The sequence below is a fragment of the Macrosteles quadrilineatus genome, unplaced genomic scaffold, assembly GCF_028750875.1.
Source record: "Macrosteles quadrilineatus isolate MER2022 unplaced genomic scaffold, UCM_ALF_1.0 Scaffold_4__1_contigs__length_99947679, whole genome shotgun sequence".
NCBI lineage: Eukaryota > Metazoa > Arthropoda > Insecta > Hemiptera > Cicadellidae > Macrosteles > Macrosteles quadrilineatus.
In genome coordinates this window covers 76,320,566-76,335,318 of record NW_026542597.1, presented here as the reverse complement: position 1 = coordinate 76,335,318, position 14,753 = coordinate 76,320,566, and the positions used below count along the sequence as shown (strand labels likewise).

The following is a 14,753-nucleotide window of genomic DNA, read 5'->3' as shown; positions in this document are numbered from 1 at the left end:
TGTACTTAAGTTATTAGTGCTACAAAACATGAACCTATGAAACAAATAAAACCATTATTATGATTTTTAAAATGACATAGGGAAACAAATTAATAACCAGCTGTTTTTATTATTTTGTATTCATTAGAGAGGATAAAAGAAAAAAAACCCACTGCAGCAAACCTGTAGACTAACCGAATATTCATTTACCACGTTAGATTTTCACTAAATGATTACCTTCAAAATTTCATATTTATTTTCTATTCAGATTTATAATATTAGTAAGATTGAACAACATTAATTTTAATGCTTAATATTGCTTACATGGGTTTACTGCTACAGGGAAGGTAATAAAGTGTGTATTATATTAAAATGTTAATAGCTTAGTATAGGTAATCAACATATTTGTCAAATTTGATCAAAATAATCCCAAAACAAGCAAACTATGACAGTAGATTGAACGGCTGCCATTTTTGACTCGGTTGTCCATTTGAGGTCAGGTTTGCAGCAATGCTTTTAGTTCAACAATTAAGACCTTTAATTGTATGTACATACCAACTTATGCTTACCTTTAAGATACTCCATATTACCTTCAAAGATACCTTCAACTTACTCCATATAATGGACATCCCCCAGAGGTGACATCTGATCACCAACAGAAAGTAGCCTAGCTTAATATTACCAGGAATGGCATGCCAAATTTGGTTGTGATATCTCATTCTTGTTTGTTTTAAAGTTATAAAGTCGTCCTACTCGTCCTAAAGACTTAATTGTCACTCTGTATATCTAGAGGCAAGATTTGTAGAGAAACATCTGAGCCTTTGTCATAAATATCTTGAGGTGTATACAAAATAACTAAAATGTTTAAAAATATATATTTTAGCAGTTTTTTCCTAGAACGCTAGGTCCGAGCCTGGGATTGTTTTTCACATTACTTCAGGCTAGACATAGGGGTTGCGGCATTATCACTTAGATAAAATCCATTGGTGATTTGGTGGGATTTGAACCCGGGACCTCATAGGGATCAAAGTCCCGCACTCTAACCACTAAACCAGCTCTCGCTACTCTATATTTTAACAGTAAAAACACCTTTAACGCAGCCTTGTTGTTTGGCCTGAACATTTGTTTGTATTAGTGTCTACGCCCGAGGAAGAATCCCACAAGTTTTCCAGGGAAAGTGGTTCAAAGGCTCAGATTTTTGTGGATGTGTTGTGCATTGAATCTGTGTCTCTTTCTAACCAAGGTCCAAAACACTCCTAAGCTAGCAACATAACCAAAATGCATGCAAATTTTGTTTTAAAGTATGAACTACTTAAACTATGCCATCATATAGGATCTCAGACACAGATTTTAAGAAGACAGGGGACTTCACCAAGCTACAGAGGTGTTACCCTTTAGCAGAAACTCTTTGTTTTTCTCCGGAGTTGTTGCTCTTTCATTATCAACTCCTTATTTTGTATTTTTTTAAGAGTCAATTCTACCACTTTGTTTATGTTTGTTGGCAGTATTCTCTATCATACTCATGTAACATAGCTAAATGATAATAAAGTAATTTTTAATCAAAATACTGTAGTCAGTTATTCATGTATTTATTTGCAAACCTATAGCTTGAGCTGTCCCAAAAAGCATGTTTTATTCCAAGGTAGTAGAGTTTTTTAAGCTTAGCCTATAATTTAATCCACTATTAAACACTAGTTTCTCTCTCATACTTGAACCTATAAATTCAAGGAACTAAAGTATATACAAAATTTCCAAATAACAAAATTATCTTTATTTTAACAAATAAAACAGTCATAACAAATTCAAATTAAAAAATCAACATACAAAATTGGAAAAATCTTCACAAACTTAATGTTAAAAGTTACTGTTTCTTCTCAAACTTTGTTAGTTTGTTGAGGAACTCGTCAATCAGCTTACTAGCAGCTTGATAGTGGTTTTCCAAGTACTCCAGCTTCTGTATGACTATGTAGCGCAATCTAAAAATGCAACAAAAAATAAAACTGTTAACATAACTACTCTGTAATAAGAAAGTCTATACGTATTCTTTCAATTGCATAAATCCTCAAAAAATATTTATGCACGACAAGAAGTATGTAAAAATGTGTCATGGTATATTTATATGCAGTTTATTCAATTTTCATGGGGGAAAGTTACCCATAACTAACAATTTACAGATGTTTTCTTTCCTAGTAATATTTAAATTCTTTAAAACCAAACCGTATTAATTTTGTAAGCAATAAGGAAATTTTACAAACACATATTGACATAGATTAAAAAAATGCATTTCTTATGTTTACCCACATTATACACGGTGAGCAGTTGGTTGTTTAGGGACTTTATTAATTAAAAATTGTAATACTTACATGTCCTTTTGAGACAGGGGAGGTGGAGCTTCTCTTTCACCTGATAACATAAAATTAATAAATAGTGTGTAAATAAAAAACAAGCACAATCTTTTAAAAAAGAGGTCATTTCACCTTGATTATGGTATGTGCACTGATTCTTTATCCTCATCTATGGGTTGATAATGATTGTTTGGGCAACAAGAGACTTGACTATATAGTCAAGTCTCTTTATACGTTAAAGATTTCATATTACAACAAAAATGAAATTTTGTCTTTTATTGTCAAGACACGACAAAGACCAGATCTTGTTGTGTCCCAGTATAGTAATCCCAGGGAAATCCCAAAAAATCTCAGGGAAAGTGGTCATTTTTACCTCCCCCAATTGGTGCATTGCATGCCAATGTAAGAATGATATTTGAGAAATTAAATTAGTTTCTATTCTAATAACATTGGCATCCAAACTTTTTAATAGTTACAAAAAGTTGATATGCTATATCGTGATAAGACTTCTTCAGTCAGCCACCAAAAAATTCAAGCCGTTAAAGACTTTCGGTCCAATCTAGAATACTTGGATTTTTTTAAACTACAACAAAAATAAAGACCTGCCCTTCACAAAGCTAAATCTAAGACAATGTTGTTAGAGTTCAGTTTAACTGGCAATCCACCAGGAAAAGTAATTACAGTAGACTCCCTCTTATCCGGACACCTTTTAACCGGACATCGGTTTAACCGGACTACACTCGGCAGAAATGACATCTCTTTAACCAGACAATTTTTATCAGCACATCGGAATAACCGGACTAGATCGGCAGGAAGTGGGTGGTACTTAAAACGACTGTTCTCGTGGGAAAGATTTGAAACCAGTGATCACGTGTGTAAATACAATGCTCTCCTAAAATTGAAGTCAAATACTGTATACAGTATGCATTTAAATGGTCCGTTTTAACAAGTTTTTGGGGACGTCGGTTTAACCGGAAAAACCGTTATCAGGACTGGCCTCGGTCCCAAAGAGTTCGGATAGGAGGGAGTCTACTGTAGAGAGAAAATGGGCTGTGCAATTCACAGTCTGTCGCTTCACACCATGGCTATGTAGCTGTGGTAGATTGTCTGTCATTCCCTAATTTCGCCCTAAATGCTACATCTACCCACTTTAGTGCTAAGACAACATAAAGTAGCTTCCACACTATCCGTATGGAAGATTCATTCTATATACCCTAACAGTATGTCAGGTACCTTCTAGGATTTGTTTTAACCCTTGAAAGACTCCCAGGAGGAAGACTAAATAAAACATCTAATATAATCATTTAGGTTGATGAAGCTAACCTGATCTGAAGCTGATCCTATCCTCATCTATTGCAGCAATTTTTGAGTCAGTGATATCATATTTCTTGAAAAACAGCTCGATTTCTAGTTCAGAGTAACCAGCCCTGAAAAATTAATGTCAACCAGTTAATGTGTTTTGGTACAGTAATGCGTTTGTCTTAAACATCCTTCGAATCAGAAGTTGGGTAAAACCGATTCAACCAAAGTATTGAGCAATTAGCTTTCAAACCATTCAACTCCAAGCAAACTTAATCCATCCTTTTAGACTGGACCCAGTTTTCACACAAAGTATGCAATATCCCTAATTATTCCAATTATACATTCTTAACAACTCAATCTGTACAGTATAACCTTGATAACAAGTCTCATGGGGAAGATCAAATATCAAGGTCTACTTACTAAGGTTTGCAATAACATGTAATTATTCAAACAAGGCTATTTTAAAATGGCAATTTTTATCATTGCCCTTCTTACCGAGGTTCCACTGTAACAAAAGTCTGTGACTTTATTTACTTACTTTCATAGCTGCAATGATAAAAACGTTGACATAAAACTTAAACACTAAATCCAAATAACTCACTGTCGCAAATAGTGACGTATGGCCTCTGTGGGTGATCTGATTTTCTTTTCAAACTGCTTGCGCTCAATCTGTGAGCGTAGCCAGTGACACTCCATGCGCTCAAGAAGCCGGAGAAACCAGAGCTTCAACATCTCTCCGATGAACGTTTTCGCTCCTCCAATACGAACCTCGCTTCTCACCTCCTCATATCTGGACACTAGGATGGCAAGGAAGATGTTCTGTGGAGGAATAGATTAATTTAAATATTTGACGGGTCAAAAGACTAAACGCAAATATTGCGGCTTATTTATTTGTTAAATTGAATGAATGATGTATGTTAAGTAGCTGTACCAGCTATGTAGTAGCTGTATGCAAGTGCTGATTCAGGAATGTTTGTTCGTTTGTTAATGTCATATCTACACATTAACACTTACCACCAAAATGAATGTACAGAAGAAAATGAAAGTAAAGAAGAAGAGTGGACCAATGAATGGGTCTGCTTGCACCAGGTTTGCGTAGTTGAAGTCTCCGACAGAGGAACGCAGCAGTGAAAACACTGCCAAGGGAAATGTCTTGTAGTCCTCCAACTGCAGAGCAAACAAAAAAAAATATATATACATACATTTTTATCAATCCATCAATAAAATAATTTCACTAAGAAATGCAATAGGATAAAAATACACAGACTGTAAATTTAAATTTTTCATCCGGCTTAAAAGTTTTAACCGCAGAATTCCTTTAGTGAGTTGTATGATTGACCCATTCTCTTCAAGTCTCTTTTCAGGTCTTGATTTCTTATGATCTTCAAGTGGTTGGGCAGGCTATTGACAATCTTTTGTCTCATGATGACCCGGGAGAAGGTAGTCTGTAGCTCTTTGAGTGTTGGAGGATTGTATATCTTCTCCTCTCACCTCAAGGATGTCATAGTGATATCACAGTCATGATTTTCAGTGATCTATAAGCTTCCCTGCAGCTTTTGTAGGACTAAGGTCAGCTAGCGTTTTTATAGCTTTTTTCTGGATTTGCAGTATACTTTCTACGAAGTGGTTCCACCCCAGACCACCGATCCCTCTGCCTTATGAGTAAAAGTTTTTAATTTTAATTATTGGTTTTGGATAAAGCATAGCATAGCTTACACTATATCGTAACGATTGCTTATAAACAAAAAAAATATACTCATACCAGGTTACAAACTACAAAATTTAAGTAGTCTTTTGTGGTCAATGTGGATATGGTTTTCAGCAGGAGTTCCTGCTCTTCATACCATTTGAGAGGTTACAAGTTATTTCTACAATGGAATATGGACTTTTTTGTTAGTATCCCCTCCAGAAGCATGTTTCACAAATGCTTTTAGGGAAAGCGGTCAAAACACTCAAAAGTGTTTGTGAATATGCCAGTAATCTAACACAATGTGGTAAATAAATAATGGAAACACTAACATTTTGTTAATTAAATCTAATATTTTATTAGTTTTACGTAACCTTCTGAACTGTATATTATTTCTTTAGACATTTAGCTTACCTTACTTCCAAACAAAAACAGACCGACCATGGCAAAAACAAAGTAAAGGTAGAAAAAGAGGATGGAAAAGCTCAAAATGTCTCGCATTGCCTGAAACAAAACAGTCAATGCATGTGTAAAACTGGTCAGATTCAATATAAAACTGAAAAAGAACTTCAAAACAATTTCATTATCTCTTATTGGCCTACAGGAAGTTTTATATTCTAGTGTGTAAACAACACAAGAACTTACCCTTGAGATCATGGACTGTAGTTGGTACATGGCGTGGACAATGTTGAGATACTTGAGAAGTCTCAAGAAAGCAAAGGCAAGGAGAATAGCGAAGGAATAGCTGTAGAGAATGTGCATGTTACATAGGAAATCAAAGCTGACGTAGTTCTTCTCATTCAAAGGATCCACCAATTTTGGAAGTTGATCATTTACAGAAACATACAGCAATATGTTGAAAATCAAAGTCATGTAGCACATCTGGAAAATATATAAATTCTGTAAGTTTCTCCTAAATTATTTACATCCAAAAAATTCAATGTAATTCAATTTACATCCCAAAATATTAATATTTTCCTGTTTAATAAACGTATGTATTTTTCATCAGTTGATTAAGTACAACTTAGTACTTAGTTGACACATTTAATTTAATTTATACCCGACACTCATTCTGAATTAGAAAAAAAAAACTGTAGTTTAGGAAATTATTTGTATTATGAAATAAATGTTATAACTTTTTTTAAATTACCTAATTAAATTGTCAAACCATCTTTGATGGTCAGATGTGTCATTCATGTAGTCTTCAAGAGACCAGTCATTTGCCTATTGGGTCTGATGATGATTGGAGTGTCCAATCAAATTCGATCATCACTACCATATATCTTTTAATTTGCCATTTTGCTAAAGCAGTATTTATGTTTCAAGTGTTATTGGACATATTTTTATTTACTCTCCGTAGTTATAAAAGTATACACTTACAATAAGAACCATCAGGTCGATGTAGTTCCAAAATGTTCGGAAAACCTTACTCTTGAGTGTTTTGATTTCCAGTAGTTTTTGAAGGGTGAAGAATAAGAAAAATATTGTAAACACTACTTCACATCCAAGAACGAAGAAATCGTAGGAATCATTATAGCGAATCAGCTTTTGTACATAATTCCAATGATTGGGGATAACACCCCCGGTTGGAGGCATTTCAAAAATGAGCCTGAGAACAGAGTGTACAAGCATTAAACTGAATTTATAAAAGCTTATCTAGACTAAGCGAATAGCATTTCAGAAGTAAACTGTATCATCTTCTGGAAATTTTGTTTATAATTGAATCAGTGATGAAGAGTGTCTGCAACATCTCTATAAATGACATAATAATCCTGACTTCAGTCCTGGTTCTTCAGCCGATTGCATAATTGTCAAGTACACAACAGTTTTTGTAGGTACAATTAAAGCCCAATTTGAAAGCAAACACAGCTGAGCGGGAGAAGTTCTGGATCTTCTATCTCTAAGGAGACATTTTTAAAGTTATAAACTATTTCTTGAAAAATGCTCAAACAAGTACTTATGCTTCATTTGTTCAATTGCTTTAGTTTCATTTTAGCGAGATTTATTACCAATGAAGAGAACTTAAGTTTGTTGGGCGCGAGAAAGAAAAAATGCCACCGCTGTGAGAAAAAAGTGCACCCACAGAAAGAAGGGAGGGGTGCAATTATCTCTCAGACCCATAGCGCATCACATACAAACTGTGGACCAGATACAAATGGATTAAAGGTAATTAGATTGACCGTGGAAGAAAGTAGGTTGAGTATCAAGCTCCCACTAGATTTCAGTTCTGGTACACTAAAAATTCTGGAAATCAAATATTGGATATAATAGATAAACACACTGTAAACATCCTTACTTAAAAATACAAAACAAGTTGACGTTGCCATTGTAGATGGTGAACTCTATGAACAACGCGCGAGTCGCTCGGTCGTACCACTTGAGACTCTTTAGTTGTAGCAGCAACTGCGTGGCGTCGTCACCGTGCCGAGAGAGAATCGCGACGTAACCGCCTCCACTGTAGGTGGCTAGCGATCCGGAGATAGACATTGAACCTGTCTTGTCCGGCGAGTTCCATTCCAAGCTGTGACAAAGATATGCTGTCAGTAGAATTGAAATTGCAAAACCACTTGTAGAATCTCTTCATAGTTGTATCAGATATGATGTGTAATACAAGTAATGCATAAAGCAAAATGGTATTTCCATTAACAAACATTATTCCTAATGTACTGAGATTACAAAGAAATGTGAACACAAAATGTAGATGCATATAAGGAATCTTATTTGACAATTTAGTCAGGGCTCTACCTTTTACCAATACATAACAAACTCAACTACAAAAGCTTTCTAATTTTCCAAGAAAACGTTTCAACTTTCAATATGCAAACTTCTATATCCAGACTTCTTTGACATTTTAATTAATGAATATTTACTTCTGTTTTGCCGTAGCTGAAGTTATAAGTCCGATTTGGCCCTTTTCTTCATTGGCCTCTGTATATGGTCCGTAACATGTTTGTATCATGTGTTTCATGGCATCCACTGTGCTACAAGTAGAGTTTTTTACTCTTATCTGTAACAAGTATTACAATATTTGTTTGCTGACAAAATAAGCATTCTTTCTAACATGCTCAGTTTAAAATATATTAATCTTAAGTTAGTCTCCCTTCGATTAAAATATTCAAATCAATATTTTAGTTCAAATTTTAGATCTTTCAACTTAACTATAAATTCATGTGAAATTTTATAATAATATCTAGATTGTAATGCATCTTCCATGATACATTACCTTATAAATCAGTACAATACTCTCCGCAATGGTGATCGTCACTCGTCAGTCAAAGTGATTCGGACTAACAAAATATCTGCATTGTAGCAGTGGAAGAGTCTATGTGCGGGGGAGGTAGAAATGTTGTGTGTTGGGGGAGGTATCAGTATCAGCGTATTGCAAAACTGACCAGTAAATTTCACAAAAACTATCTTAACCCTCCCAGTGTTACTTGACGAAAATTCGACAAGCAGCACACTTTGTGTAGTGTTACTTGTCGATTTTTCGACACGCAGACATCGTTTACGGCGAAGGCTCTATGACTGACTGAATCGGATTGAACTGGATCGAGTTAGGTATCGTTCTTTCCGTAATATTCTAAGCTTTCTGCAGAGGTCTGTCTCTAAGCGCTATTCATTTTAGTTCCGAAAATATTGTAGCAGACAGCTGACGCTGCTGACGTGCGTGTATTTGTAAACAGCTAGGTTACCCTCGGACCGATGACTGATGTGTTTTATTACGTTTATCATTGTTTTAGTGTTAAAAATCAAAAGTAGTGATATACGTGGTGCATTATAAGAAGATTTAAGTGGTTTTGAAGTGCTGGTTGATGATCCTGAAGAAGTGGGTAGTGATATTGATGTAAATTATCAGGCAGATTCCTAGCTATGGTTAGGCTATGCATTCTTAGCTAAACGCTATGTACTGAAATCAGTTTTTTGCCCATAACTTATTTATTTGCAAATCTACTTCCTTATATTATTATATATTTGTAATCCTCATAAAATTTAGAACAAAGTGGCTATTTTCAAATATTTATAGGCCTATAATTTATACAATTTCATTGAGCGCGAACTTATTTTTTTTTTTAAAATTTTCGAAATTATATTTTTTTTACCTAAAAAATTTTTTTTTTTTTTAAATGTTCCTTATGTTTTATATATAATATTGAAGCCCATGATTTTCCAAACAAAATGGTATATAGAACATTAGAATTAACATTGTTTTAAGCTTCTCAGATCCGTTTTAATAAAACCTTGCAAATGCGCCAAAAATAGGTGGACATTAAGGCCTAAACTATGGACACTTGGAGGGTTAAAACCCTTTCTGTAAACAACAACTTTCTTTTTCTAGTCTGAAATGTGTACAGAAACTGGCTGCTAACTAACTGTAAAGTGGGGCAAAAAGATGTTTACTCACCTGCCTTATCTGAGGTGAACCTATAAGTTTGTTCTCGTAAAAATACTCTTGCGTGTTCTCAGGACTTGCGTACGGGTCTGGTTTGGTGTACCAGAAGCTATGAAATAATTTATCAAGGATGGCGTTCTGATACTAAAACAAACAAAGTCATAATTCTGAGTGGTTAATTAATTGATATGTCAATGTTCTTAGTGTATATATTTTTTTACATGATTTGTAGTTTCAACTCAAAGACTTAATCCTGCGTTGTAAAAAATAAAAATGAAAATTAATCTTTAACGCCTCAGAACTCTCAACAATTGTTATTGTGCATACGCAATAGAATCTGACTGACACTTACAAACCAAATATGTTCAAGAGTGTTGATTTGGTAAAAGTCGATTGATATTGGATCCTCATCACGAGACATCTCCACCGGGAACTTCTGTTTAGTGTAAAGAGTCGCCATCGCTTGAGAGAAATAAAACATGTCCAGTGGCGTCGAGCCAAACGTGACTGAAAACAAACACATTTTGATATCGGTTACTGAAGATTGGAATGTCGTTAAAATGCATCTGTTTGGTAAAGTAGTATCGGAAACTGATGTTTTGAATAAATAAAACAATTGCAGTGGCCTTTTGTTTCCTAAAATGTGAAATTTTGAGAAACAATTATGGGTTATTCTTCACACTGCAACCTTCAGTTACACTTTTACTAGTGCAAAAATAATATAACAACCAGCCTATAAACTTTTTCTTTATTTAGTTCCATTACTTCTATCTTATTGCAGTTTTCATTAAATTCTTTGTCACTGAACCTTCAACTAAATACTGTTCCCTGTATTTCATACTAATACTATATTGACAACTTAATAGGCCTACTTATCGGTAGTAAAAGAGTTTTTTTGTGCAAATAAACAGTAAATATTTTGGTTTTAGAATTATAATTAATTAAACAGTTTGATAATTATGGTCTTTTAACTCTGGTTATAACTTAATCATTCTGGTAGACTAGTGAGCATTTGCAAATAAAACGTTTTGTTTTGTTGGAAAACCATAAATAAATAAAAGATGGATGAACATTTTCTTTACGTGATCAATTGTGATGATAGATCTACATAGTTGATATTACTCACTGATAGTGATCAGTATGAGGAAGATGCAGTATATGATCGCCTCCCGGACAGACACAGTGATGAAAGTCCTCCTGTCTAGGTATCTGGCTATCTCTCGGGTCACGAGGCATCCTGCAGAACATCAACTTGTTTTATTATTTTTATCATTTAAAATTTTCTTTAGTCATAGGTACAGCACCAATTTCCTATTTCGGCTACCTTTCCTATAACTTTTTTATTTATTACATCTTGCTTATTACTTTTCTTATTTTACAGTTGATTGTAAGAGTTTTTATTTTTGTGTGTGAGTTTTTTATTGGATGTAAATAGTGTGATTGATTTTTATAAATTGAAGTAGGTATTGATTTAGTTGTAAGTTACAATAAAATGGGAACAATCCACTCCATAAACTACCCTCTAATCTTCTGCTAATTTCCTTCCCTTCATCAATTGTTTGCACATCAAAAAACGTCAAAATTATACTATCATCAGTTTTTGTATGAACAGTTTCTAAAAAACAAGAAACTCAAGCTAACAATATTTATATAACACTAAAACTGTTTAAACTTTAACTTTTCTCTTCAACTGAAGAGAAATATTTCATAAGTCCACTGGTCAACCGTTTTCCACCTCAAAATGAGTGTTGTGAAAACATTTCATTCAGAGGTTTTGTTCACATGTAAATGTAGTAGTAATTTATCTAAGTCCTGCAGTAAAGATTCAAGAACATTGTTAGATCATCTTCTAGCATTTAAATAGCTTAATTTGGGATTGGGGAGTTATTGGATAACAGGATTTCCAGTAGACTATATAAAAAGTTGACTGGTAGTAATTCCCTACTTACTTATGGTAGTAAAACTACCCTACTTAATGTCTTTTTAGCAAATTTCCCATATAGGGAATAAGCTATTACCGTAGTAGGTACTCATGGTAAGACCTGGACGCGGGACCGATTTTTGTTTTGTTTTGAGGTCCCTAGAGGCCATAAACACCATCGGTTCAAATTCATATATATATATACAGGGTGACAAAAATGTCTGGAAACGGTTTGATATCTTTTTAACTAAATTCGTTATAAAATCCAAACTTTTCACATCAACTTATACGTATGAAAACTGATGTTTTCAAGCATTACCACTTTTTGACCTTTGCCAGGGGACGGCCCATGAGGAGTAGGTACATAATCTTTAATGTAAGCATAGGTTGATATGCACGTCATTTTAAAGTGCAAGTCAAGTGGAGTCCATTGCCGGAAACCGCGTCAAAAAAGGTTCATGCGTTACAAAATGGCGGCAGTCCAAAGTTCTTGCAGAATACACCTGCAGAGGTCTTACTATTGGTAAATACTCATAGACAACATTAGCCGGGAAATCCAAAACCTGGTTAAATTTGTTTTTAAGATTGAATAGTATTAGTCTATGAGCTAGTTGACTTAAAAATACAATGTCAGCTCTCAACCTAATGTTTAATACGAGTATTTACCAATACTAAGGCCTGTGCAGGTATATTCCACAATAACTTTTGACAGCCGCTATTTTGTAACGGATAAACCTTTTGAGACGCGGTTTCCGGCAATGAACTCCACTTGACTTGCACTTTAAAATGATGTGCATATCAACCTATGCTTACATTAAAGATTATGTACATACTCCTCATGGGTCGTCCCCTGGTAGAGGTAAAAAAATGTTAATCCTTGGAAAAAGTAGTTTTCATACATGTAAGTTGATGTGAAAGGTTTGAATTTTCTAACGGATTTAGTTAAAAAGATATTAAGCCGTTTCCAGACTTTTTTGTACCCTGTATATATATATATATACAGTAGAGTCCCGCAAACTCGGCACTTGACAACCCGGCAGTCTGGATAACTCGGCCATCACCTGGCTCAGAAAATTAGTGATTTTTTTAGTCCGAGTTAAACATGGGCTGAAGTCAAATCATTCGCAACTCGTACCAAGGATTTGTTGTACTATATCTGATGACTTGATACTGACTTGTAATATAAATATAAATAAATAAGGCAGCTAAAAGTTATAAAAATTGTATTGTTCTTATTTTTAACCCTAGTTCCCGATAACCTGGCATTTCACAAACTCGGCACCCTTCCAGTCCACATTACGCCGAGTTTGCGGGACTCTACTGTATATATATAAACAAATGTATTACAAATGTATATGTGTGTTGAAAATGTATTATATATATATGTCATTCAAACGAGTTCGCAATCCAGCATGATTGGACCATGGAAACGGGGGTTTAGGGGGGTTTTATGGGGTAAAAATAGGTTTTTCCCATTTTGGCCCAAAAAACATAAAATTTAGCAATTTCTTTCCAAACCATTTTGTAGAGCTTAAAAAAAACAAATAATTTAGTATATTGAAGCGTTGTTATGCGCCTAATGGTTACAGAGAAAATTCCAAAAAATAGTAAATTTAAAATTCCCATGTTATTCTTATGGAGAGTAAGTAAACTGTTGTAGTTTGCTTGTTTATGAACATATTTTGATCAAATTTGGAAAATGTTTTTATTTCTTACTAACTATTAACATAAAAAAAAAACAGTTTTACCCTCCTTGATGCAGCAAACCTAAGTAGGTACTTGTTAAACTAATTCTATTTAAATATGGAATAAATGTTATATTTTTAAGTAGACATTTCAGTGTAAATCCAATCAGTCTTCAAATGGAAATTCGCTTAGTCTGCAGGCTTGCTGCGGCAGGGATATTTGTAACTTATTTCTTTAACCAAACTAAATTTATACATCATCCTGAAATTGTTATCATAGAAAATTTGTCAACTTTTGTAAATTGACTATACTTACTGAGAATAGGATTACGCCTCCACTTCTCGTAAGGATGGTCCTTATCAGTCTCGGGGTTGTAGACAATCTCGTACTCATCTGCAGTTCTGGGCAGTGGTTTACGACCTTCTCGCACCTCGATGGGTTGTCGGATCTCCCGAGTAGTGCTCAGTGCACTCAGAAACGTCTTGGTAACATCATCATCGTGCTTGCCATGTGAGGTGTGTGCCATTGCTGGGCTGGAAAGAAAAAGAATATTTTTATTTTTTAGTGTACTCACACTTGTGGAAGGAAACGGAAAGAGGAGGCAGTGGAATAGAATCAGCAAATGAGAAAAATTGATTAGCAGTTTGTTAACTTTCTCACACATTAACCCAGATCAAAATTAGATTAGGGTTAAAAGGATGTGAGTTTGTTGTGGCAACAATTCAATGTTATGACAATTATTTCAACTAGTTTTCCCACCTTGTAGGCTATGTCTGGAACCTGGAATCGATTCTCACATGAGAATGAGTGTAAATTAGGATTCTAAAATAGTGTAGCCTACCTTTGAAAATAAACCTTGTACCAATGTACATTTATTGATGATATTAGCAAATTTCCCATAAAGGGAATGAATAGGCCTAAGATAGCCTATTGCCGTAGGTCTCATGGTAAGACCTAGACCCGGGACCGATTTTCTTTTTCGTTTTGAGGTCCCCAAAGGCCAAAAACACCCTCTCTTCAAATTCATTATATATGTCCATTAGCACGATAACTCTAGCAGAATTGAACCGACTTTGATGAAATTTGGTACAAACGTGTACCAACACCCGTAAGCAGGAAGGAGGTAGTAGGAATAATCAAGTCCTTGAAAAAAAACTATTGGTAGGCTGTGATAGTGTGTCATCAAAGCTTCTGAAGTCCTGTTGTGGATTTTTTGTATATCCTTTTGATTATTAGGACCTATCATCAACCACTCCTTTCAAACGAGAGTTTTCCAGACGCAATAAAATTATCTACCTATTGTAAAGCCAGTACCTACACAAAAAAGGCAGTTTGTTCAAGATCTAAATAATTTTCAACCTATTTTAATAACTTTGACATTTTCCAAAGTGATTGAAAAGACATTTTTAATAAGTTGTTAACTTTTTTTTAATAAACCGCAAA

The 14,753-nt window shown here is 34.5% G+C and overlaps 2 protein-coding genes across 2 annotated transcripts; both read right to left on the bottom strand.

Annotated features, from left to right (window-relative positions):
• Positions 1-1,808: 1,808 nt before the first annotated feature.
• LOC128993626 (polycystic kidney disease 2-like 2 protein) lies at positions 1,809-6,189 on the bottom strand. The gene is made up of 7 exons (XM_054417648.1): positions 5,959-6,189; positions 5,728-5,817; positions 4,641-4,793; positions 4,228-4,445; positions 3,648-3,751; positions 2,343-2,382; positions 1,809-1,955 (listed from the first exon to the last, which is right to left on the bottom strand). The coding sequence occupies exons 1-7, from the start codon at positions 6,184-6,186 to the stop codon at positions 1,841-1,843; spliced, it is 948 nt and encodes a 315-aa protein (XP_054273623.1). The 5' UTR covers positions 6,187-6,189; the 3' UTR covers positions 1,809-1,840.
• A 471-nt stretch (positions 6,190-6,660) lies between these two features.
• Positions 6,661-13,836, bottom strand: LOC128993063 (polycystic kidney disease 2-like 2 protein). Its single transcript, XM_054416819.1, has 7 exons — positions 13,626-13,836; positions 10,830-10,940; positions 10,056-10,210; positions 9,716-9,847; positions 8,184-8,320; positions 7,610-7,834; positions 6,661-6,922 (listed from the first exon to the last, which is right to left on the bottom strand). Exons 1-7 carry the CDS (start codon positions 13,834-13,836, stop codon positions 6,661-6,663), a joined length of 1,233 nt encoding a protein of 410 aa, XP_054272794.1.
• Positions 13,837-14,753: the final 917 nt, after the last annotated feature.

Excerpts from the sequence above, each read along its gene's own strand:
- LOC128993063 (XM_054416819.1), bottom strand. The coding sequence starts at position 13,836 with ATGGCACACACCTCACATGGCAAGCACGATGATGATGTTACCAAGACG. Across the intron at positions 10,941-13,625 it reads GAGGCGTAATCCTATTCTCA|GATGCCTCGTGACCCGAGAG; the intron begins GTAAGTATAGTC and ends GATGTTCTGCAG. Across the intron at positions 7,835-8,183 it reads TCAGCTACGGCAAAACAGAA|CTTGGAATGGAACTCGCCGG; the intron begins GTAAATATTCAT and ends TCTTTGTCACAG.
- LOC128993626 (XM_054417648.1), bottom strand. The coding sequence starts at position 6,186 with ATGACTTTGATTTTCAACATATTGCTGTATGTTTCTGTAAATGATCAA. Across the intron at positions 4,794-5,727 it reads TGTTTTTGTTTGGAAGTAAG|TTGGAGGACTACAAGACATT; the intron begins GTAAGCTAAATG and ends TTTGCTCTGCAG. Across the intron at positions 4,446-4,640 it reads TCTGTACATTCATTTTGGTG|AACATCTTCCTTGCCATCCT; the intron begins GTAAGTGTTAAT and ends ATTCCTCCACAG.